The sequence below is a fragment of the Saimiri boliviensis genome, chromosome 13 (genome assembly GCF_048565385.1).
Source record: "Saimiri boliviensis isolate mSaiBol1 chromosome 13, mSaiBol1.pri, whole genome shotgun sequence".
Taxonomy (NCBI): Eukaryota; Metazoa; Chordata; class Mammalia; order Primates; family Cebidae; genus Saimiri; species Saimiri boliviensis.
Window position 1 is genome coordinate 5,652,355 of NC_133461.1, and position 23,801 is coordinate 5,676,155.

At 36.2% G+C, this 23,801-nt stretch overlaps 1 protein-coding gene across 1 annotated transcript in view; it reads right to left on the reverse strand.

The window, feature by feature from the left end:
• Positions 1-2,360: 2,360 nt before the first annotated feature.
• The window catches only part of C13H18orf63 (chromosome 13 C18orf63 homolog), a 45,110-nt gene continuing 23,669 nt past the window's right edge, over positions 2,361-23,801 (reverse strand). Inside the window, exons 7-13 of the mRNA XM_003925989.4 lie at positions 23,093-23,202; positions 20,122-20,218; positions 19,925-20,010; positions 18,526-18,709; positions 7,483-8,499; positions 7,205-7,294; positions 2,361-4,979 (exon numbers count right to left, since the gene is read on the reverse strand). Coding sequence (XP_003926038.1) covers positions 7,238-7,294; positions 7,483-8,499; positions 18,526-18,709; positions 19,925-20,010; positions 20,122-20,218; positions 23,093-23,202 — 1,551 coding nt within the window. The 3' untranslated portion in view covers positions 2,361-4,979; positions 7,205-7,237. The remainder of the gene's footprint in view (positions 4,980-7,204; positions 7,295-7,482; positions 8,500-18,525; positions 18,710-19,924; positions 20,011-20,121; positions 20,219-23,092; positions 23,203-23,801) is intronic.

Genomic DNA, 23,801 nt, shown 5'->3' on the forward strand with positions numbered 1-23,801 from the left:
AAAAATGTTACTGCAGAAAACCGGACTAAAAATATATATAATATTTAAAGATTCAGTCATATTACTCTTCAATAAACAAAGATGACTATGAGTTTTCTTCTGTTAATACTAAGTGGTAGCAGGTTCCCCAAATTTAAAAAATCATAGGGGAAAGGTTAAAATGAAAAAATTCTGTTTTTATATTCTCACTAGGTACTTTTGAATTTCCTGCCTTAATCTAAGTGTCTACCCATTTGCTTCTTTGTTTGTGCTACCTTTGATCTTTCTTTGCGCTCCCTCCCGGCCAAGCTTCTCACAGAGGCCTTGGGCCCTTGTGTCCTCCATGCCTGACCACCCCTCACATCTTCAGGACATGCGTTTGGATTGTGGTGGCCATTCAAACCCCCTCAGACACTAAGTCCCCTCATCTCTTTTCAGGTCCTTTTCCTGGACTTTTCACCGTACTTGACATTGTGAGCTCCTGACACTCCCTTCTCCCCAGCCTCCCTGACCTCACCTCTGCGTTCTTGCCAGAGCCCGACTGTCTCCATCCTCCTTCCTCCTCCCCACTCCTCCAGCATCAGTTGCGCTTCACTCCCTGCACTCGCACGCACACCTCCCACTGACGTGTCTCTGTGGATGACTCTCAAATGCTGTCAGTTCCTGAGATTCAGTCTCATTATCGATTGGTTCTCTTTACCAGGGTCTTTGACTAATGCCACCAACCCAGTTGGTAACACATAAACCAGGCGTCTATCTGCTCACATTGTTTCTTACCATGCCTTCATTTTCTGTTTTTAAAAAGCAACACTCTCCTTGCAGCAGCTCAAGCTTCAAAGTGCAGCTTCCTCTCTGACTCCACCTCTGTAGCACATAGTGCTCTCAGCTTTCCAGGAGCTGCCATTTCTGGGTCTGTCCCTGGAGTCTGATTTTCCATCTCTGCCCTCTGGTTTTGTTTTCTGAAAGCCTCTGGATGACTTCATGGCCTTGGCCTAGGACAACCTCCCCCTTTCATCTGCAGTCATTCTGGTCCCCACCTGAAGCTCATGCTAACCACACCAGAATCGGCATCCACTGCTCCCTAAGTACACATGCATCTTCATGCCTTTGCTCATAGTCTCTCTTTGGAATGGCCTTCTTCCCATTTCTCCAGTGACCCAAATGTGTTTTTCCTTCAAGTCCCCTGGAGTACTTAATTCCAGTTGGTAAAGGAAACTGGAAAAATCTATCCAGAAATGTTAAGATTACAGGGGCCATGGGAGAACAGCATTTAAAGGAGATAATCAAAAAAACAATTTAGAAGAAAATGAAAAAAAGGATTTAGAAAAGTCTACTGATGACTTTTCTCAAAGGAGCTGTCTGTTCTTGGGATTTCCAATTCCAACCTCCCTTATCTCTTAGATCCATTCCACGGAAACTGCTCCTAAGGATAACGATGCTTCCCATGTGTGAAATCTCATGGTCAATTCTCAGTCTTCTTACTCCAAAACCCACTCCTCTCCTTTCAGTTGATGATAACCCCATGCTTCCAAGTGAGCCAATAATCTTGGTACCATCTTAGACACCTCTTTCTCTTAAATCCCCAAGCCAGTGGGCTCTACCCTCAGAATCCCCACTGCTCATACCTTCCACTGCTACCGTAGTGGTGCAAGCCATTATTGCCATCTGTTTCTTGGATTCTTAACTGGTGTCCCTGTTTCTTCTCACCCCTCACCCTCACCCCAAATCTATTCGTAACACAGCAGTCAGAAGGGTCCTATTAAAACCTAGTCAGATCACTTCACTTTTTTGGCCTCAACGCCATTTCAGTCAGGATAAAGCAATTCCTCCTCTCTGCTCCTTTTACTCTAACCTGGGCTCCCCCTGAAATATTCTACCAGCACACGGGTTGTTCCTTATGCCTAAAAAGCATGTCCTTCAGAGGACAACTCCATGTGGCCAACTTGCTCTCCTCGTTCAAGTCTCTGCTCAAGGAAGCCTACCCTTACTATTTCCCTTACCATGCTCTGTTTTTTTCCACTGTACTTGCCATTTTCTATTGCATTATATAATTTACTTACTTATCCTTATCATCTGTGTCTCCCTGCTAGAATGTAATGTCAGTGTTCACTGATATACTGCAAGTGTCTATAATAATGGTTGCACATAGCAAATACTAAAATATCTGTCAAATGAAAGAATGAAGGACTTTTGAGAATAAAAGTTCTATGAAGTGTTAAGGACCTAAGGTAGTTTACGTGAGTCCAGCAGCAAATGCATGTGAAGAAATGGAACCACAGAGGGAAAGAAATTTGTAGTTTATCTAAGCCTTTCCATTCCTATACAGAGTCACTCTTTCTATTAGAAATATCTTTATTATTTTTAATTTGGAAAAAGACATTATGTAGGGTTCAACAACATAAACATTTTAAGCATCAAAACATAAGGACCATGACATTTTAAAATATTTGTAAATATACCCTATATTAGCAGTTTCAGTGTAATAACCCATCATATGCAGTTTGAAAACAGCAAAAATTGGTCAATTGGTTAGTCAAATAAAAGCTTGTCATTAACAAGTCCACATTTTTTAAAATGCAAATAAAATAAAAATGTATAATTATGATATATAATAGAAATAAAAACAAATATAGTAGGCAAAGAATACTGTGAAACCTAATATATAAGAGAAGCACTTTTGCATTCCTAGAAATATGATTCTTGGCATTAACTTTGACATTGCCATAGGTTTTTTCAAGTAATGGCTGATTTCTTAAACTGCTGGACATAGGCAAACATAAAATTATTTACTTATGGTTTTAAAATTAAAATGGTTCCAAAATGAATATACAATTGTAATATAAGAATAATTTCTAGTGGGAGGGTGGTCTACGCTGCATATAAATCACCAAAAACTTAAAGAAGTAAAATGTAGCTCCCCCTAATTAGATTTGGAATTATTTTGGCTTTCAAAAATTGCAGTGTTTAAAATGAACCAAAATCTTAATTGATTTCTCTGGTGATTTAACACAGAAATTTTACTTAGAACCTCTTCTTGGAACATGAAATATGAAATCAAAAATATATATTAAATCACACATATATGTATACATATATGCATATATTTTTATAACTTTCATTAGGATAAATATTGTAAGATAAAAATAAAACCTACTTTAAACAAAAAATAGACTAACATTAACATGGCAGGTTTTGCTATGTAGGTTAACACTGATCTAACTGAAGTACTATACTATATATTCTAAGTTTTAGACAGTAATGGAGTATAGGAGGGGACTACCAAGATTTCATAAAGAACTGGAAGATGCTGCATACTACTTCAGCAGTGGATGTATGGTTTTCATTATTTTGCTGAGCGTAATAATAAAGTACATCTCCATTACCTGAGGCATAGTGAGTGGGCAGCATCAGGAAGGCAGCCTGGGAGTAGGTGAACAGTGGGGAGGGCTGGCTTCAGGAATGACTACATGCTATGGATGACTGTGCTCATCAAATATGCATACTTACTAATGTTATTTTCAGCACAGCCTCACAAACAAAATGACATACCACTCTTTATAGCAGTCTACTAGGTATCTATAATACAAACTTGAGAATGAGAAAACCATACTCAAAAATGGGCTTCAGACAAAATGTGTATCCTTATGAAAATGGTAAAATAATTGGGAAATAGAGATAATTCTGGAAAACAGAAATGCTTAAAGGTATATAGCAAATTAACTAAACACAATTTCAGGAGGAGGAGTCACATTTACTGTTTGAAGGAGAGTTTGTGTTTATTTTTGCTTTTAATTGCAATGGTTTAGTGAAGTGGTGGAGACAATAAATCACATTTAAAAGATCAGTTACTTATACTTGGATCTCTACTGGCTATTTTTATATAATAATTGTTTCAGTAGAATTTCCAATGAAGATTTTTTGTTTCTTTTAAATATGTTGCAACAAATAATTTATACATTAAAAATCTAAAATGTTTGAAAGCCAGAATAATATGGACTGAGAAGCTCCATTTCCATTTCTCTGTTTTTTCAAATGTTAATTTATTTGTAATATGGAGAAGAAGGTCATTCTGGACATGTGCTTCAATACATACATATCCCTAAGTCTGTACCAGGAACCCAGAATGAATCTGATTGAGACTAGACCAGCAGCCCTCAGGGCTCAGGCCATGGCTGTCTCATCCATTTCTGGAGTGGACACTGTTTTCCCCACTGCCTGGCACACAGAAGATGCTAATGAGCATTAGAGAAAACAGAAATCTCCACCCTAATAAAGACTCTAGTTTGTTGAGAAATAGGTTTTACATTTATTCAGGGCTTCCTGTTAGTTTGCATGTAAAAACAAAAGTGAAATTTAGCGAGCCTGCAGAGATATAGTAGAGATCCCCAAAACGTTATATATATATACACATTCTTGTTTGCTGAAAAAAAAATATACTATATCTGATGTTAGAAATATATATTTTAGTGTTTATGGGTAAAATTGATGATGTCTTGAATTTGCTTTAAAAGATTACAGCAAAAAAGGGCATGTCTGTGAGGAACAGATGAAACAGTGACAAAATATTAATAACTGGTAGAGCTGGGCAATAGGTACTTAGAGATTCTTCATGCTCTTATCTGTGCTTTAGATGGTTTGAAAATTTTGATAATAAAAATGATAAATTAAAATTTCAATAATAAAATAGGGCAAAACAAAGAAATTTTCAACTATCAAAACTACTGTATAAGATCACTGGATATTTTGCAAAAATCTGCATGAGACTATTTACATGACATTGTTGTAAGAGTGAACAATTGGGAATAACTCAAGTGCCAATCAGTAGCGAACTAGTAAATACAGTACACCCACATGTAACAAAATGCTATGCAAACATTAAAAAGAAACAACTGTTGAGTGAAAAAGGAGGTTCCACAGTAGTATGCAGAGCTGACTTCATGGTCACAGGAGTGTGGGAGACTTCTAGAAGAGTGTTCATTGTATGCTTAGAACGGTCATCTCTGCAAAGAGAAATTACAGATTTTTTTTTAACTTTTTTCTTGAAACTGCTCTGTACTACTCAAGGTTTTTACAGGAGTATGTATCAAGTTTCTATTTAGGGGAAATTATTTTCTGTAATGATTCCTGCAAGTGGGAGCTAAATAGTGTATACACATGGACATAGAGTGCAGAATGATGGACAATACTCAGAAGAGTATGGGGTGGGAGGGGGTGAATGATGACAAATTACTTAGTCGGGTACAATGTATATTATTCCAGTGATGAATACACTAAAAGCCTTGGCTTTACCACTATAATACATCGATGTAACAAAATTGTACTTGTACCCCATAAATTTAAAGAAATATTAAAAATTTCCTCATTATGTTACTCCTACCTGATGAAATAATTTTTAAAATTTTATTTAATATTTATTTTGAGACAGGGTCTCACTTTGTCATTCAGGCTGGAGTGCAGTGGCAAACACAGCTCATTGTAACCTCCACCTCCCAGACTCAAGCAATTCTCCCACCTCAGCCCCCCAAGTAGCTGGGACTATTGGCACATACCACCATGCCCAGCTATTTTTTTGCGGGGGAGGGGGAAGGAGTCTCTATCACCCAGGCTGGAGTGCAATGGTGCATACTCTGCCTCCTGGGTTCAAGTGATTCTCCTGCCTCAGCCTCCCAAGTAGCTGAGATTACAGGCGCTTGCCACCACGCCCGGCTAATTTTTAGTATTTTTAGTAGAGACGAGGTTTCACCGTGTTGCCCAGGCTGGTCCCAAACTCCTGACCTCAGGTGAATCACCCCCCTTGACCTCCCGAAGTGCTGGAATTACAGGTGTGAGCCACCACACCCAGCCCTACATTTTTATATTTTTTGCAGAGACAAGGTCTCACCCATGTTGCCTAGGCTGCTCTGGAATGCCTGAGTTCAAGCAATCTGCCCGCCTCAGCCTCCCAAAGTGTTTGAATTACAGGTGTAAGCCCCCACTCCTGCATGACTTTTTAATTTTAAAAATTGTGTAAGGACTTAAGTAGTTCAAAGTGAGAAAGTGCTATACCTCTAAAACAATATGAAACCTATAATAGATTTCTTTCTTTTTAAAAAATATTTTATTGCTTTTTAGGTTCTGGGGTACATGTGCAGAACTTGCAGGACTGTTGCATAGGTACACACATGGCAATGTGGTTTGCTGCCTCCATCCCCCCGTCACCTATATCTGGCATTTCTCCCCACGTTATCCCTCCCCAACCTCCCTACCCCGTGTCGTCCCTCCCCTATTACCTCCAACAGACCCCAGTGTGTGATGCTCCCCTCCCTCTGTCCATGTGTTCTCATTGTTTAACACCTGCCTATGAGTGAGAACGTGTTGTTGATTTTCTGTTCTTGTGTCAGTTTGCTAAAATGCAAATAACATCTTCAAAGCACCTGCCTTTTTTCCTCAACCACCTTCTGACTGCATTAAAATGTTAAGATGTCAAAAAGTACATAAAATACAACAACATAATGTACACAGGAAAAAAGTTAAATACCTTTTGGTTAATTAAAATCAGATTGAAAATTCTCTTAGTTATAGGAAGAAATAGCAGTTGGAAAAGAAAGTGTTTTCTAGTTGGTTCTTAAAGAATCTGAATTGAAAGTATTCCAATAGTTCTACGTAAACAAGAACTTATGGATATTTTAGTAATATGTTTGTTCTTAGAACAGAACAGATGGCAGAACAAAATGAAATGTAATTTCCAGATGTATTATTTTGTAAATTCAGTGCCATGAACTCAGTGTTAGCAACTGAATATCAAGTTTAAACATAGTCAACACTGTAGCACTTTTGGAGTAAATTTTAACTAAATCATTGACCTTTGAAACATCATTTCAGGTTTATTAGCTTGGGTAAGTATCCCAAGAAGTAGATATTCTAGAAGCTGTCCAAATCTTCTGTCCTGAGATAGTCTGCTGCTGCTGTGTGAGTGATTCCTAGTCTGCAAGGATCCCCAGAACAGAGTGGGAGGAAGCCCAGAGTGGACCACTTGCATTTGCCCCTCATTGGAGTCATTGCAAAACAGCTGCTGTGTACAGTTCTTATTCAAGGGTGTACTGTTCCCACCATGTCCTATTTCTTTGCTGATTTTAGTGTTTCAAAGAATTTAAAAGTAGCTCCTTCTTACCAAGAGGGTAGAGACCCCTACATTTGGCATTCCTAATTCAGATAATGTAAACACAAATCAAAAGATATCTGTTACCTGGTAGACATTTTCTTCTTTCAGGTCCACGTTCTAAGCATTGGGAATGATGAGAGATTTCTTAGATTTTGATTTATCTGAGTGAAGTATCTGTATTAGATTGAAGAATCACATTTTGTTACAAATTAACTGCATATACTTACAGTTGCCCTAGGGTAGATATTCTGTTTATTAATTAGATGGCTCTAGATGATCTTGGGGAAATCATTTAAATCTTTATTTAGGGGTTTTAAATGTATAGCATATGATAATTAGTGTCAGAATAATTTTATTTTTACCTGCTTCTTAGAAGAACTGGATTGGTCATAGTGCACAGTAACGGAATGATGCTTCTTTGAAGTTTTGGAAGACTCTGGACATAATTTTCTCTTAGACCTATGGGCTATTTTGCTTACTATCAACCTGTGGTCACTTGTACCAACTTCTTTAGCTTGATTTTCTGATTGCTGCTGTAGCAGTCGGGGATCTTCTGTTTCTCCTTCTGATTCAAAAATGTGTGGTTGTCTTTTCAGTTTTAGTGACCCATGGCTTTTCCCTAACATTTGTGTTATATGTTTGCCTGTTAAATTTTCTTTTCCATTCATTTGGAAGTCAACAGCACTTTTTATAATCCCTAAATTGTTATTTGACATCAGAAATACTGCATTATTAGATAGTTGCTTACTTTTGTTTAAGCTTACAGTCGATTTTTGATTAGAAGAGGGAAATTTTGTCATATTTTCACAGGACTCTATTTTTTTTTCTTGCAGAAGTCTGAAATTCTCCTGATTGCTAGCAGCCTGCATCTGAATGTTACTATTAGATCTTTTTTTAATAGCTGGACCTAAATTGAGTTTATCATGCTCGATCATACTAGTTTTGTGTGAAAACAAGTTAGAGTGTGTCACAACATGCTGTTTTCTTTTTGGGCTGCCAAGTGCTGAGGTATTTTTGTTCATTTCTAACAATTTATTTTTGAAAACTGGTACAAATTTAGAAGTGATGTTACTTTGGGAGCTAAGATTCGTGTGTTGAACTTCAGTATTTCCTCTGTTGGGCATTAATACTTCCAAATGTACTTGTGGAGCCCTGATAGGCAGGGATTTCTTTCTACCCTCAACAGACTCTGGCTGCAGGTGCAAAGGTGAGAAAATGCGTGATGTTGGCAGGCTGACTGAAGGCGCCACCTTGTGGTCCACTGCTGCTGAACATGGTAGAAGATTTTGAGCACAGGCAGGTTTCATGGAAGTGGCTTGAGTCAGAGATGCCCTGAACATTTTTTTAGTGGTCAAATTGGGTGGCTTGACTTTGTTTTCCTGAAAGAATAGAGATTAAACAAATTTAAAAATGTTAATAATGCCGTTAATGGAAACTTAACTGTATAAACTTAACTGCATATAATATAAAATATCAACCAAATGAGAATATAAAGCAACACTATGATATACCGAACAGGTAAAGAAAAACAAAATAAAAATGAGCCTTTTGATGGAAATGTATACATTTCTTATGGCTTGTATCCTCCTTTAGATACCATCTAAAGATAAAAGTACATTCTACAGTTCATATAAATCTACTATACAAACCATCCATACAGCTACCCATTGTCTTCCAAACATATTCATGCTGCTGTCTTGCTCACTGGACAAGGTATGACCTCCTTTATGTACTCAAAGTCCCACCTTCTCCAACCCATCAATCTACCATAGAGTGACTGTTTTCCTGTCAACTCTCCCAAGGATCTGCTATCAATTAAATAATATTTGTCAAAAAAATAGTACAAGGTAAGCTCTCTTATCTTTTAGTGCACATGTTCCATCTTCCTAAGTAGGTACTAGATTCTTGAAGGGTAAGAACCATGATTTATTTACTCTTATATCCTTCACAGTTACTAAAAAAATCTTTGTTCAAAGAAATAAATGAAGAGGTGGCTGCATCTACGCTAGGCCTTTAGGAATAAATGGGATTTTGATTACAGGGAAGGCGCTACCTGTGTTTTAATCATGTTTATTTTTTCACTGCCTACCACAATGCCTGGTACCTGATAGCAATTAAGCAAGTATTTGTCAAACAAATTTGTCAGATATGTTTAAAAAAAAAAAGCCAAGTGTTTACAGTCTTTTAAAGAACAACTGTGTATATACATATGCATACACATAAATAATATAAAATTTACCATTTTAACCATTTATAAGTAGTGTTACATAACCATCAACATTATCTGTTTCCACATTTTTTTTCATTCCAAACAGAAACTTTGTACTCTGTAAATAATAATTTCCTGTTTCCTTTCCCTTCCAGTCCCTGGTAACCTCTATTTTACTTTCTATTGTATGAATTTGCCCATTCTAGGTACCACATGTAAGTGGAATCATACAATATTTGTCTTTCTGTGTTTCACTTATTTCACTTAGCATAATGTTTTCTGGGTTCATGTATGTTGCAGTGAGTGCAAGACTTATTCCTTTTCATGATTGACTATTCCACTGTATATATAGAGCATATTTTATCCACTCATCTGTTGGCAGAAAGTATTGTCTTTGAAAGTATGTATCTATTGAGTCCTGTTGTCTATAAAAGAGTGACAGGTGGCAATAATCTGAAACACTGAACATCAAGTTCTTTTCTCACTTTCCCCATGAAAACACAGGTTCACAGCTTGAAATAAACATTTTTAAGCTGCTAGGAATAATATGCAAACTTGAATGATTGGTTTTTCTCTTCACTACTGGAGATTCTATTGTTGGATGAGGTTGAGAAGAGAATAGGAAAGTTTTGGGAAATCAGAGTTGTAAATAGGCACAAGTAAGAGATTAATCCAATTATCTACTAGGTATAATAAATCATACCAAAATTTAGTTGCTTAAAACCAGTAATAATTATGTTATCATCTCTCGCTATTCTGGGGATTGGCTTGGCTTAGCTTGGCATCTCTCATGCTATGTGATTAGATACTCTGCAGCTGGAGTCACCTTGGAGTCCCTTCCTCTTTTACATGTGATGGGTGATGCTAGCTGTTGGCTGGAACGCTGACAGGCAGTCTCTTTCTCTGCTGGGGAATCTCTCCCAGATGGGGTTGTCCAGAAAGACCAGGTGGAAGCTGTTTCTCCTAAAGACCTAGCCTCAGAGTATGTTGCATCACTCTGTCATAGGGACAACCAGACTCAAGAGAACAGAGACCCATATCTCAATGGGAGGAGTACTGTCACATGGCCAAAATGATGTGGAGAAGGAAACTGCAAGAAACCTAGTTCCATAATACTTAAGTTGACATAATATAAAGTCATTATGGAGAACAATACTACTCCTTCCATGCTGACTATCCTTGGGAAAAATGGAAAATCCCCAAGAAAATACTGAGATTTGGGGGTGATGCTGAAAATAGCCAACTAGGATTCATTTCTTACCTGGAGATTACTCCAGTTGGAGGCTTACCCATACCACCAGGGCAAGAAGACACCCCATCTTATTTTGTTTTGGCTGCTACAACAAAGTGGGTAGCTTATAAACAACAGTTTTGGAGGCTGGGAAATCCAGGATCCAACAGTTCTGGAGGTGGGGAAGTTCCAGATCAAGGCAGATCTCTCTTGGGCCTTTTAAATAACACTAATCCTGTTTAGCATAGCTCTACCCCCATGACCTAATTACCTCCCAAAGACCCTACCTCCTAATATCATCACCTTGGGAGTTAGGGTTTCAACATTTAAATTTTATAGAAACACATTCAGACCATAGCACATCCTTCTTAATTTGCCCATTACTTTCAAGGGGCACAAAGAAATCCCAGCTAAGTTTCATGACCCTGAATGAAGAAATATGGAAGCTAACCAAGGAAGAATTACTGGCTTACTGCGCCTTGACACTGCTCAGCTGAGTGAAAAAGCATGCATCAAGAAGGGGTTTGTATTAGTTTGCTAGGGGAATGTGGTACAAAGGGCTACACACTGGATGGCCTGAACAACAGAAACATATTATCTTAGTTTTAGAGCCTTGAAGTCTGAAACCAAGGTGCTGGCAGGGTTGAATCCTTCAGAGAGCCATGAGGAAAGGATCTGTTCCAGGCTCTTTTTCTGGCTTGCAGAGGCCCTCTTCACATTCACATGGTGTTCTTCCTCTATGTATGTTTGTATCCAAATTGCCCCTTTTTGTAAGAACACTAGTCATACTGGATTAGCGGCCCACCCTACTATAGCATAACCTCATTTCAACTAACTATATCTGCAGTAAGTCTGTGTCAAATAAAGTCACATCCTGAGGTACTGGGGGTTAAGAGTTCAGTGTATGTACACAATTCAACCCATAACAGGATTGGATATATACTTCTGGAGAGAGTAGAGAGAGGATGCAGCTGTTTTTCTGAAGACCTCCTGTACAAGGGAGTTAGGGTAAATGGATAGGATAGACTGGTGTTCAACCTCCATTCCACTTTCCTCCTAGTGCTCCTACCTAGACCAAAGCCTGGAAATCTAACAATTCATGTTTTGCAGCTAGGGTTTGGACATGATTCAGAACCACCCAATCAGATGCACTCATAAAATATTTGGAAGGAGAAGTGAGGTAAAGCCACACTTCTGCTTTTGCAGAAAAGCTTAATTATGAATCTTTTATTTTCAGTTGCACAGTTAGCAGCTAAAGTGTAGGAGAGCAGAATGTAGGGCACCATTCTCTTGCTATAAAGAAGTAGTTCTCAACCTTTTTGGCACCAAAGACTGGTTTGTGGAAGACAATTTTTCCACGGACCGAGTGGTAGGAGGGATGGTTTTGAAATGAAACTGTTTCATCTCAGATCATCAGGCATTAGATTCTAATAAGGAGCATGCAACCTAGATCCTTTGTGTACGCAGTTCAAGAGAGGGTTCATGCTCCTACAAGAATCTAATGCTGCTGCTGATCTGACAGGAGGTAAAGCTCAGGCGGTAATGCTCCCTTGCTCTCATACTACTTACCTCCTGCTGTGTGGCCTGCTTCCTAACAAGCCATGGACTGGTAGGTCCATGGCCTGGGGGTTGGGGACCCCTGCTATAGAACATACTAGGCAAACATACCAGTGCTCTTCATCACACACCACTACCCTAATCCTATGCAAGATTTCCCTGCTCAGATGCTATCCTAAGAAGAAGGTTCTTAAATTGGATTGAAGGACACTTTTATTTTAAAGAGATGTTTTGTCATAAGGGACTGAGTCACCTTGAAGTATCCAGATTGAATTTTTTTCCATTTGATGATAAAAGGGTTAAAGAACTAAGTTAAAATCAATTATAGAAAACCAAAGAACATCGAGTGTTTGGATCCTTAGATTCTATAAACTGTAGTAACATTTAAATAGCATATCTACTACTTGAGATAAAAGAAAACTCACAGACAGATTAATATAATAAATTATTTGTAATTGGATATATAACTGTACTAGAATATGTGTGTTGTGTATAAAATATGTTTATATTCACACTCTATTTCTTCTTCAGCTGTCTTTTAGAAATATACATATGGTGAACATAATTTCCAGAAGTTTCTTTTGCTCCCTACCCTAGCCTGTCAATATATTATTTACCCATTCTTTCCATTTTAAGATAAAGTAAATAGCTCAAAGGGGGAAACCTCTAGGTTTATATTCAAAATTTATAAAAAGATTACAAAAGAGACTATGTAAACAGCAGATGAGATCATAAATAATTCATAGAACTTAAACATACTTAATGGTCAACAAACTATAGCTTTGTGAAGTCACAAGCCAACAAAAAAAAATGTTTTATTATGTCATTATCATTATTCTGCTTCACTTATTCATTAAGTGTCATTCGCAAATGTAACTTGGTTAAATTTTAATTTCTAGAATTTATATACAACTTATATAACTTTATACATTAACAAAACATTATTGAAGGATAAAAGCTTGAACTTACATTTAGATATGAATGAATATCTCACAGAATCTTAATATTAAATAACTAAATGAAACTTGAGAAATGACAAAGATGACTAATCAAAAGTGTTTTATCGATTGAAATTTGGTTCAGTGCTTTGCACAACCTCAGTGTGTTTCTTGCTTCAAGTTGAAGCAGAATTCAGTCAAGCTTAGATATAACCACAGGCTTATAGGACATACGGGTTTTTGAAGAATATTTTCTTTAAGTGACATGACACAACAAGGAAGTAGTCAAATTCAGAATATGGGACAGTCTCCGGGGAAAACAATCTAGTTTTCTAGCAAATAAGTGGCCTATTTAAAAGGGGAGAGAGTTCGAGATGTTACAGAATAAAGAGGTTTAAGAGGCATACATAAAGTATGTGAGCCATTTTTTGGATTCTGATTTAAACAAAACTAAAAATAAGTCTGTGTGAGATAAATGGGAAACTGCAGTATGAACTAGTACCTGATATTGAGATGTTACATCTTTTAGGTGTGGTAATAATATGGGGGTTATGTAAAAATATTTTAAAATGAGATAGAAACGTACGCCATAGTCTTTACAGGTAAAACACTACATTTGGGATTCATTCCAAAATCCTCCAGTTTACTTCCCACCCAAAAATGTGTCAAGGGGGAGTTAGATGAGAAGCACATGAGAGATGATTACACTAATTTCCATTATGTATCGCTGACATTTTCTATATGTTAAAAAATACAAGTTTGACTAAGCATTCCTAATTTAATTTTTTTAACTTGGCTGAGTTTTATCAAGTAGTCTGATCAATTTGATTTCCATTTTTTAAATTTATGCCTTTTACATTGCATGAATTTTAGGGTTAACATGTTTGTGGTCTAGTAATAATAACTTACTGAGACCTCACCAAGAATCTTTTCTCTGTATTATCTCATTTAGTCCTAAAAACCACTATGAAGTAAGTATTGCAAAAGACACGACTCCCTTCAAAGGAAGGACTTACTGTGTCTCTGGTGGAGCAGAAACCCCTTTAGGGATTGCTTTGGTTACAGAGGGCCAATGCCCAAGGATATGCCGGTCTCAGGGTGGCCCAAATCCAATGATAGATGCAGAAGGGGTTAGAAAGGCCTGGCTATTTAGGCCAGTGCAGAACAACTCAGACGGGCCATTTTAGTCTCAGAGCTCCTCAGATGGGTGGCCAGGGCCATCTGGTGTCTGCTTTGTTTTTGACTTCTTCCTTTCCCCAATCTTGCTTCCTTCCTGCCTTTCACAGATATTGCTTTCACAGGCAGTCCCTAACAAACATCATGTGCACTAGACTCCACCTCAGAATCAGCTCCTAGAGAACCCGATCTGTGACAAATTTTATCATTACCACTGCTAGCCTTTGCCTCACTTTACAACTACTAAGGAACTTGGGCACACGGACATCAAATAACTTGTCCTAAATTATACAATTATTAAGAGGTTCAAATTCAAGCAGCCTGTTCCTGGAGCTTGAGCTCTTAGCTACAAATATGAACTTTTTCCAATTACAGAACTAGGAATCTTGGGTTTCAATTCTAATTCTGCAATGCATTTAACTGTGTGGCTTTGGTAAAATTATTTGGATGTTCTGAGCTTTGGTCTCCTCTTCTGCAAAATTGAGTAAATTCTTTATCTAAAAATCAGTTTTAATTATTAAATGAAATAATACACATAAAAGCATCTGGCATGCAGAAGGCACTCAATAGAATTGAGTAGGATAAATTCTTATTGTAAAGAGCAATATAAAACCGTAATTTCCAATTAAATGTTATTTTACATTTATGAAGCAAATTTTAACAAGTACATTGTTCTGATCACTATTTCTAAAACAGACATGGGCTGAAAATCGTAAGTACTCCAGAAGTATATTCAAGAAACATGCATGATGTAACAACATATCTTCTTCCGGCTGGGAGCTGTGGCTCAAGCCTGTAATCCCAGCACTTTGGGAGGCTGAGGCAGGTGGATCACAAGGTCAAGAGATTGAGACCATCCTGGTCAACATGGTGAAACCCCGTCTCTACTAAAAATACAAAAAATTAGCTGGGCATGGTGGCACATGCCTGTAATCCCAGCTACTCAAGAGGCTGAGGCAGGAGAATTGCCTAAACCCAGGAGGCGGAGGTTGCGGTGAGCCGAGATCGCGCCATTGCACTCCAGCCTGGGTAACAAGAGCGAAACTCTGTCTCAAAAAAAAAACAACAAAAAACAAAACAAAACAAAAAAAAACATATCTTCTTCCAAATTCTTTAGATTCAGACTTGGCAGCAACTTTAAAAAATATTATCTCTGGACAAACTTTTAATAATATTTTAAAGATGTTAACTGGCGTTTGTCCACTGATTCTCCCTTCTAAAGAAATAACCTTGCCTGTAGGCCTTTGTGTCTAGGTTTTCAGGTTTCTGTACAATTTTTCTCTAACTAATAGTGGGAGGAGTTGGCCCCTGACCAGGAAAATAAACAACTCACAATTCTAAATTTACATGTATCTAATATTGTGGTCTCAGAATACATAAAGCAAAATCTGAAAGTAGGAAAAGTAGATAAATCTACATCATATTGGGAGACTAGAAAACACTTCTCAGCAACTGACAATAATGTATTTGAACTAGAAATTCCCCCCCAAAAAAGATAGCTAGAACATTCCTGTATCTTAGAAAGTTAGTAAGTACATTTCAAAATAATTCATATAATTGATAAGTACATTTTAAAATAACTTATGTGTAGAAAATATGGACTTCCCTATGCATAAAATTATAAGCTATTATTGAGAGAAATTAAAGTATATATATATTATGTGGAGAAATATACAATATTCATAGATTATAAGACTCAATGAAATTCCCATCAAAATCCCAACATGCTCTCTCTGTCTCTGTGTGTGTGTGTGTGCGTGCACGCACACATGTGTCTGTGTCTATGTGTAAGTTGACAAGTTGAAACTAAATGTGTATGGAAATGTACAAATCAATAGATAAGATGCTTTATCAAATTTCAAAAATCTTACAAAATTTAAGATTAAAACACTATTTATAATAAATATAAAATTTAAGATTACATAACTAAGATAATTCTAAAAGCATGATATTGGTGCTAGGATCAACAAACTGACCAGAGAAAGAGATTAAAGCAGCCTGAAACAATACCATACACACAAAGACACTGGATTCATGACAAAGGTAGTGCTCTGAAGTACTGAGGGGAGAGAAAAAGAATTGGGAAAAATGTACTGGGGAAAGAACTGTCTATTTTATTTTTGGCTTGAACAAATAGATATCCATATTAAGAAACAAATCTGACTCCCTACATCACATATTACAAAAATAAATTCCATTTGCATTGTAGATCTTAACGTGAATGGAAAACAAGCTTTTATTGGATGATATTAGAGGAAAATACCTCATGACTTTGGGGTACAGAAAGATTTTTTAAACCAGATATAAAAAGTAGCAACCATAAAAAAAAGACTGATCGTTTTGATTATAAATTAGGACCTGCTGGCAAAGACAATATTAAAACACCAAGAATTAAGAGAGAAAGCATGTTATAGAATGAAAGAAGATAATTGTGTATAACTGATAAAGAATTCATATCTGGCTTATGTTAAAAATACATATAAATCAATCAGAAAACATGTAACAGTGGAAAAATGAAAGAATGGAATTTCAAAAAAAAATCCAAATGGCCAATACACATATGAAGAGATATGCAATCTTATTAATAATCAGGAAAAGGCAGATTAAAAACACATAGTAACAAATACACCTACCAGAATGGCTGAAATAAAAGACCAACAATACCAAAAATGGGCAAGGATGTGAAGCAACATAAATTCTCCTATACTGCTTTAGGGCAGAGGGGAGTACAAATCAGTTAGGGAAATAGTTTGGTGTAGCCAGCAAAGTTAGAAATCTTCATACCAATTCTATTCCTGGAGGTTTCATGTACATGTGCACCAGCAGACATACACAAGAATGTTCATCACAGCATCACTAGTAATAGCCCCCAAAGAGAAACCATCCAAACATTCATCAATAATATTCTGAATAAATTATTGCATAATCATATAATAAAATGCTACATTATAAAGGGAAGTAAACTGACTACAGCTAAGTGGAACGATATGGATGAATATCACAAACGTGACGCTGAGCCTAAAAAGCCAGGTGCAAAGGAATACATACTCAATGATTTATTTTATATCAAGTTCTAAAGCAGGCAAAATGAAATGTGATGTTTAAGGACACATAGTTAATAAAAAAGGAATAATTTCCATAGAAGTGTCACCTTTTGGAAGGAGGAAAGGAGTTATGACTAGGAAGATGCAAGTAGGAGGCTTCTCAAGTCCTGGCAAGGTTCTATTTTTTTTTTTTTTTTTTAAGATGGACTCTCACTCTGCAGCCCAGTCTGGAGTGCAATGGTGCGATCTCAGCTCACTGCAACCTCTGCTTCCCAGGTTCAAGCAATTCTCCTACCTCAGCCTTTTGAGTAGCTGGGATTACAGGCATGCGCCACCACGCCTGGCTAATTTTTTTTATTTTTAGTAGAGACAAGGTTTCTCCATATTGGTCAAGCTGGTCTCAAACTCCTGACCTCAGGTGATCCGCCTGCCTCAGCCTCCCAAAGTGCTGGTATTACAGGCGTGAGCCACCGCACCTGGCCAAGGTTCTATGTTTTCTCTGGGTAATGGTTACATGGATGTTTGATAATCATTCATTAAGCAGTACAGTATTACTTTTCTATATGTGTGCCATGTGTCACCATAAGAATGGATTTTTAAAATGCAGAGGAGACAAACTCAGTAGGAAATATCTTCCCTCCCCAATAGTTTCCAGCCTCAGTAAAAATATAAACCCTGAATCTGATTTCAAGTTAAGTCTTCAACCGCTTTTTTCTGACAAACTCTGGGGTGTTGGCCAATCCCCAAATGGCAATTTCTTCTTTAACTTGTCCATTAGCGGACAGCCAATTATATTAATTTCTTAATGAAGTCAGACAGGAGCCAGACACTAGCCCTCTGTCTTCCTTATACAGCAGAGATCATACTTTAAGCTCTAAGTGGTTGCATAGAAGCCCCAGCTTATCTGACTTGGTGAGGGGCAGGCATCTTACCTTCCACTTAACTGAGCTTGTACTGACATCACAATGTCTCCAAATACATACTGTTCATAAAACTCTGTCTCTTTACTCTCCAATAACCCAACTCATTTATATCTTGGATGTGGGTGGAACATTTCAGTAAACAACTACTACTATAGTACTGTGTTAAATATAATAATAATAATAACAAATAGTATTAGGAAAACATTGAACTGAGAGAAAAGAATTACTCACTTTGGGTTTGGTATTCCACCCCAGAAGGCAAGAGATTCAAGTAAAATAGGTGGATAATATGCCTTGGAGAACTAGATAGGACAAGAGATCGCTTACCTGTATACAAGGTTTAGTTAGTTCTTGTGTGTAGTAGCACGGTTTACTTGTCATCTTTATGGGAAATCCACATATATGGTGCAGTTTAGATTTTAAATCTGAAAGAAAACTTTTCAACACAACTTCCGAATCTACTCTTGGAAAGAACTGTACAGGCTGACTTCTGATGCAACTGAGAGGATATCTGAACAATGTTAAAGAACAATGTCTGAATTTTTTTACATAAGAGGAAGAAATTTATATGTAATTTTAAAAAGTATTAAAGTACCAATGTCAAAAAGGCACACATAAATACATCCTAACTCTTTTTATATTGCTTATCTGATACCATCCACAGCTGAAAGCATATTTTCTCACAGGGATCTTCATTCTTTCTATTCTAACACTCCAAATCAAGAGAATTCATAATATCTTATGATACAGCTTTCTAAATGAAAGGGCAATTACGGTATTCCAAAAAAGATTTTTAAAGAAGATACTATAACCCTTACGAATTACAATATAAGTATAACAATGAACAGATTGCACCTCCAAAAACAGTGAAAAATTCAGGACAGAGAATAATACATACAGATTGTACTCAAGCTGCAAAAGCAGTTCTTTGAGAAAAGCAGTTACTTTTTCTGATGAAACATATTCTGAAGACTTTGAATAATATATTGGCATCTTATGAAAGAAAATAATGGACATATGCTAACCCCAGTTTTACTATTAAAATAAGTTTGGCTTAGGAAACGTAGAATGCAAAAAGACAACACTATGGCTCTTCCTTGTTTCATTTTTAAACTCCAGCAGGTCAGAATACAGATACAAATGGTAAAATCAGTACTAAGATTTGAGTTTTGCCTGAGCACTTAACACTCTTTTTATGTGTATATTTCAATTTTTAAAAATGCTGTTTAAAAAGGCATTTTCTTAAGTCAATGGGGTGCAATTAAGCCTAAGTCAAATCATCTAAAATTTGCCTATAAAATTAGATAATCTCCTCAAAAGAAAAATCTTGTTTTACAAAAAAATCTTTTGTTTACCACCTACCCTTTTAATCCAACCCTTTCAATTGTATCTGAAATGCCACTGGAGGGAGCACTTGGCTAAGGAGAATCATGATTGTTTTCTACTTTCTAAGTACACATTTTTTTTCTGTCTAACTTTGGTTTTCTAAATTGTTGAAGTGGTGTTAAAAGAAAATATCCTTATTAAGCTCATCCTGAAATAAAAATAGAAAGAAATTCTAAGCACACCAAAAACACTTGTGCAGATAAGAAGTTGGGGGAAATGTACCACAGTTTCAGTCAGACATAGAGAAGGTTGGAAAGTATGACCATGAGAGCTGAAACAAAACTAGATTATAAGGTGGGCAGAGAGCATCTGCTTCAAACAATTGGTGTGTAAAGGATATGTGAAGGTCCTTTCTCCGAGCATTTTGAAATAGACGTTGCAGTATATTTTAAGTTTTCTACAATCATCTGGAAGTTTATAGCCATACTAAAAATTAATCACAAAATTTAAACATCTTAGAGAAAGCTCAACTTAGGTTAAGTTACAATAAACAAAAATCAAATAACTTCTAATGTAACATATATTTCCATTCCTTACCAGGACATCCCAGTGTCTCTGGAAATCTTCATATGATCGAAAAGGACAGCCAGGGGGGATGGCATGAAGAATATTTATAATTTGTCCCATTTTCATACTATGAAAAAAATGAGAGGACGATATTATGAGCCAATGCTTAAATAGAGTTTAATAAGTTAACTATGTGATTTAGAAAGTGTTCAAAAAAGACTTAACAACTATTTCACTAACTATATAAACTAAACATTTGCTCAAGTTTCAAACACATTGTACTAAATCTTTTTGTTTTAACTGACAAAAATAGTATATATTTATCATGTATGACATTGCATTTTGAAATATATATACACATTATGATGGCTAAGTCAAGCTAATTAACATGCACTCACATACTTTGTGTGTGCGTGTGTGTGTGTGGTAGAGCACTTAAATTGTACTCTTAGGATTATTTATTTATTTTTTGAGACAGAGTCTCACTCTGTGACCTAGGCTGGAGTGTAGTGGTGTGATCTCGACTTACTAAACCTCTGCTTCCCAGGTTCAAGTGATTCTATTACCTTAGCCACCAGCTGGGATTACAGGTGCACACCACTACGCTCAGCAAATTTTTATATTTTTAGTAGAGACAGGGTTTTGCCATGTTGGCCAGGCTGGTCTCAATCCTGGCCTCAAGTGATCTGCTTACCTTGGCCTCCCAAAGTGCTGCAATTACAAGTATGAGCCACCTTACCCCTTCTTAGTGATTTTTAATATGTGTGTAAAAAAAGTAATTGCGATTTTTGTCATTTTTCAATAGCAAAAAACGAAATTACTTTTGCAACAATCTAATACACTCTTACTAATTTTAGTCACCATGCTGTACAATAGATCTCTTGAAGTTATCCTTCCTATATAACTGAAATTTTGTATCCTTTGACCCACATCTCCCCAATCACCCCTTCACTTCCACCTACCCAGCCCCTGGTAAGCACTATTCTACTCTCTGTTTCTGTGAGTTAACAATTGTTTTAGAGTCCACAAATAAGTGAGATGATAAGGTATTTGTCTTTCTGTGCCCGGCTTATTTCATTTAACATAATATCCTTTAGTTTCATCCATATTGCAAATGACAGGATTTCCTTCTCTTTTAAAGGTGGCTACTATTCTATTTGTTTATATACCACATTTTCTTCATCCATTCATCTGTTGCTAGACACTTAGGTTGATTCCACATCGTGGCTTTTATGAATAATGCTGAAATGAACATGGGGGTACAGATATCTCTTCAGTATACTGATTTAATTTTCTCTGTATGTATCACCAGTAGTGGGATTGCCAGATCATAAGGTAGTTCTATTTTTAATTTTTTGAGGAACCTCCATACTGTTTTCCATGATGGCTGAACTAATTTACATTCTCATCAATAGTGTGCAAGTGTTCCCTTTTCCCCACAGCCTTGCCGGTATTTATTATTTTTTGTCATTTTGATAATAGCCATTCAACAGGCATGAGGTGATCTCTCATTGTGACTTGAATTTGCACTTCTCTGATGATTAGTGGTGTTGAGCATTTTTAAATATACCTATTGGTCACTTAAATATCTTCTTTTGACAAATATTATTTGAGTGCTTTTTAAAATCATTGCCGATTCTAAAATCAGGTTATTTGTTTTCTTGCTATTGAGTTATTTGAGTTCCTTACATATTTTAGATATTAGCTCTTTATCAGATGTAGGGTTTACAAATATTTTCTCTCATTCTGTAAGTTGTCTCTTCACTCTGTTGACTGTTTCTTTTGCCATATAGAAGCTTTTCAGTTTGATGTAATCATATTTGTCTATTTTTGCTTTTGTCATCTGTACTTGATACACAGTTTTCAGTGTAGAGGTCTTTCACCTCCTTGGTTGCTAAATTTATTGTTAAGTATGCTTTCGGTAGCTATTATGGATAAAATTACTTTTATTGATTTCTTTTTCAGATAGTTTGTTGCTAGTGTATAGAAATGCTACTTTTTTGTGTGTTGATTTTGTGTCCTACAGCTTCACTAAATTTGTTTAATAGTTCTAACAGTTTTTTGGTGGAGTCTTTAGGGTTTTCTATATATAAGCTCATGTTACCTACATAGAGCAACAATTTAATGTCTTCCTTTACAAGTGGATGTTTTTTATTTCTTTTTCTTGCCTAACTGCTCTAGCTAGGACTTCTAGTAGTATGTGCAGAAGTGAAGAGAGTGGGCATCCTTGTCTTGTTTCTAATCTTAAAGAAAAAAATCTTTCAATTTTTCACCGTTGAGTATGCTGTTAGCTATGGGTTTGTCATATATGGCCTTTATTTGTGTTATATCTTAACTACTAGAAGTACTAGAAAAAAGCTAAATCAGATTGTTGTAAACAATGTGCCAATTATAAACACAAAATAATGACTAATATTTTTCCAAACAAAGATATTACTGGTAATTGTTAGACTTTAGGAAAAAGTCTGTTAGGGGTTGAATGAATTAGAGTTAAACCCATGTTTTCTATCGACCTCCTCTTGGCTTCGATGACTGAATTATTATGTGTATGCTACTGAAGTTCTTTTTTCTAAGCAAGTTAAAATTTTATCCCAATAATCCTGCTTATACTAGTAACAAATTATTTTTTCCTGAAGATAGTACAAACTTAAAACTCAGCTCATATCAAATTATAATGAATCATTATTAGGTAAAGTTTATGACGTTTTATTAATATTATTTTGATAGTTTTCATTTTATAATGAGAAATCCAGAAATATTACTTTTGAAGTTAGATCTAATAAAATGTGAATATATAATACAATTAGTAATTTGATAAAGAAAATTCATGACTTTCGTAAATATGACAATATTGTTTCAATGCCTTTGTGAAGTCATAATTCAGTATCTTAAAATTCACCAAAATGGTTTATACTTTTGCACATGTCAATGTTAAGAAAGCAAATAAGAGAAAACTACTATATTTTGAACCCACCTTAGATACTACAAATTGAAATCTCACCTCGGCAAAACATAGCACCAGTTGCTTAAAATGGAATGTCTCTCAATGACAGCATGCTTATTAGTATGAAAATCCTTTATAATCCTCTGGGAAATCTCAAACTCTTCTAGCTTTTAATAGTAATAAGATTTGTTAGTCCTCAAAGAATTCAGCAAAAAAGAAGACATTTTAAAAGATACATATCTGTTTACATACACAGTAGGTTATGAAGTAGTTTTTAAAGACCTAAGTTACATTGAATTATGTATAACCACTTTACATAAGCAATCAATGTTGCTGCTCACCCTGCTTCTTCTCTATACAATATATAAAGTATTTCATGCTTGCCTTCTTACCATCCAAGCCCAAACCCCTATTTTGTAGTTATTTTAGCTGGTTTTCAGGTGTTTTTTTAAAAAAATTGTGTTAATCTGCAGGAAGTTGAATCTCTTCCAAAGGAAGGTATTTATATTTTGAAATAACAGCTTTTAATCTCGATTTTTTTTTTAATGAAGAATGAGTAAGGGAATTATACTTCTATCTGGTCTTTTGGAGGAGAAAAGAAGAGCCAATGCTTCAGCCTCCTTTTATATCCCTCCCAGCCTCCTAGAACACTTTGTTCCCTGTTCCTTCAGTTTCCTACCTATAGGGCATTTTAGCTTGTATTTAACCCACAAAAGTTTGCCAATTACAGCTTTCTTACCCTGGAAAATCTCCCTGAGAGGCAATG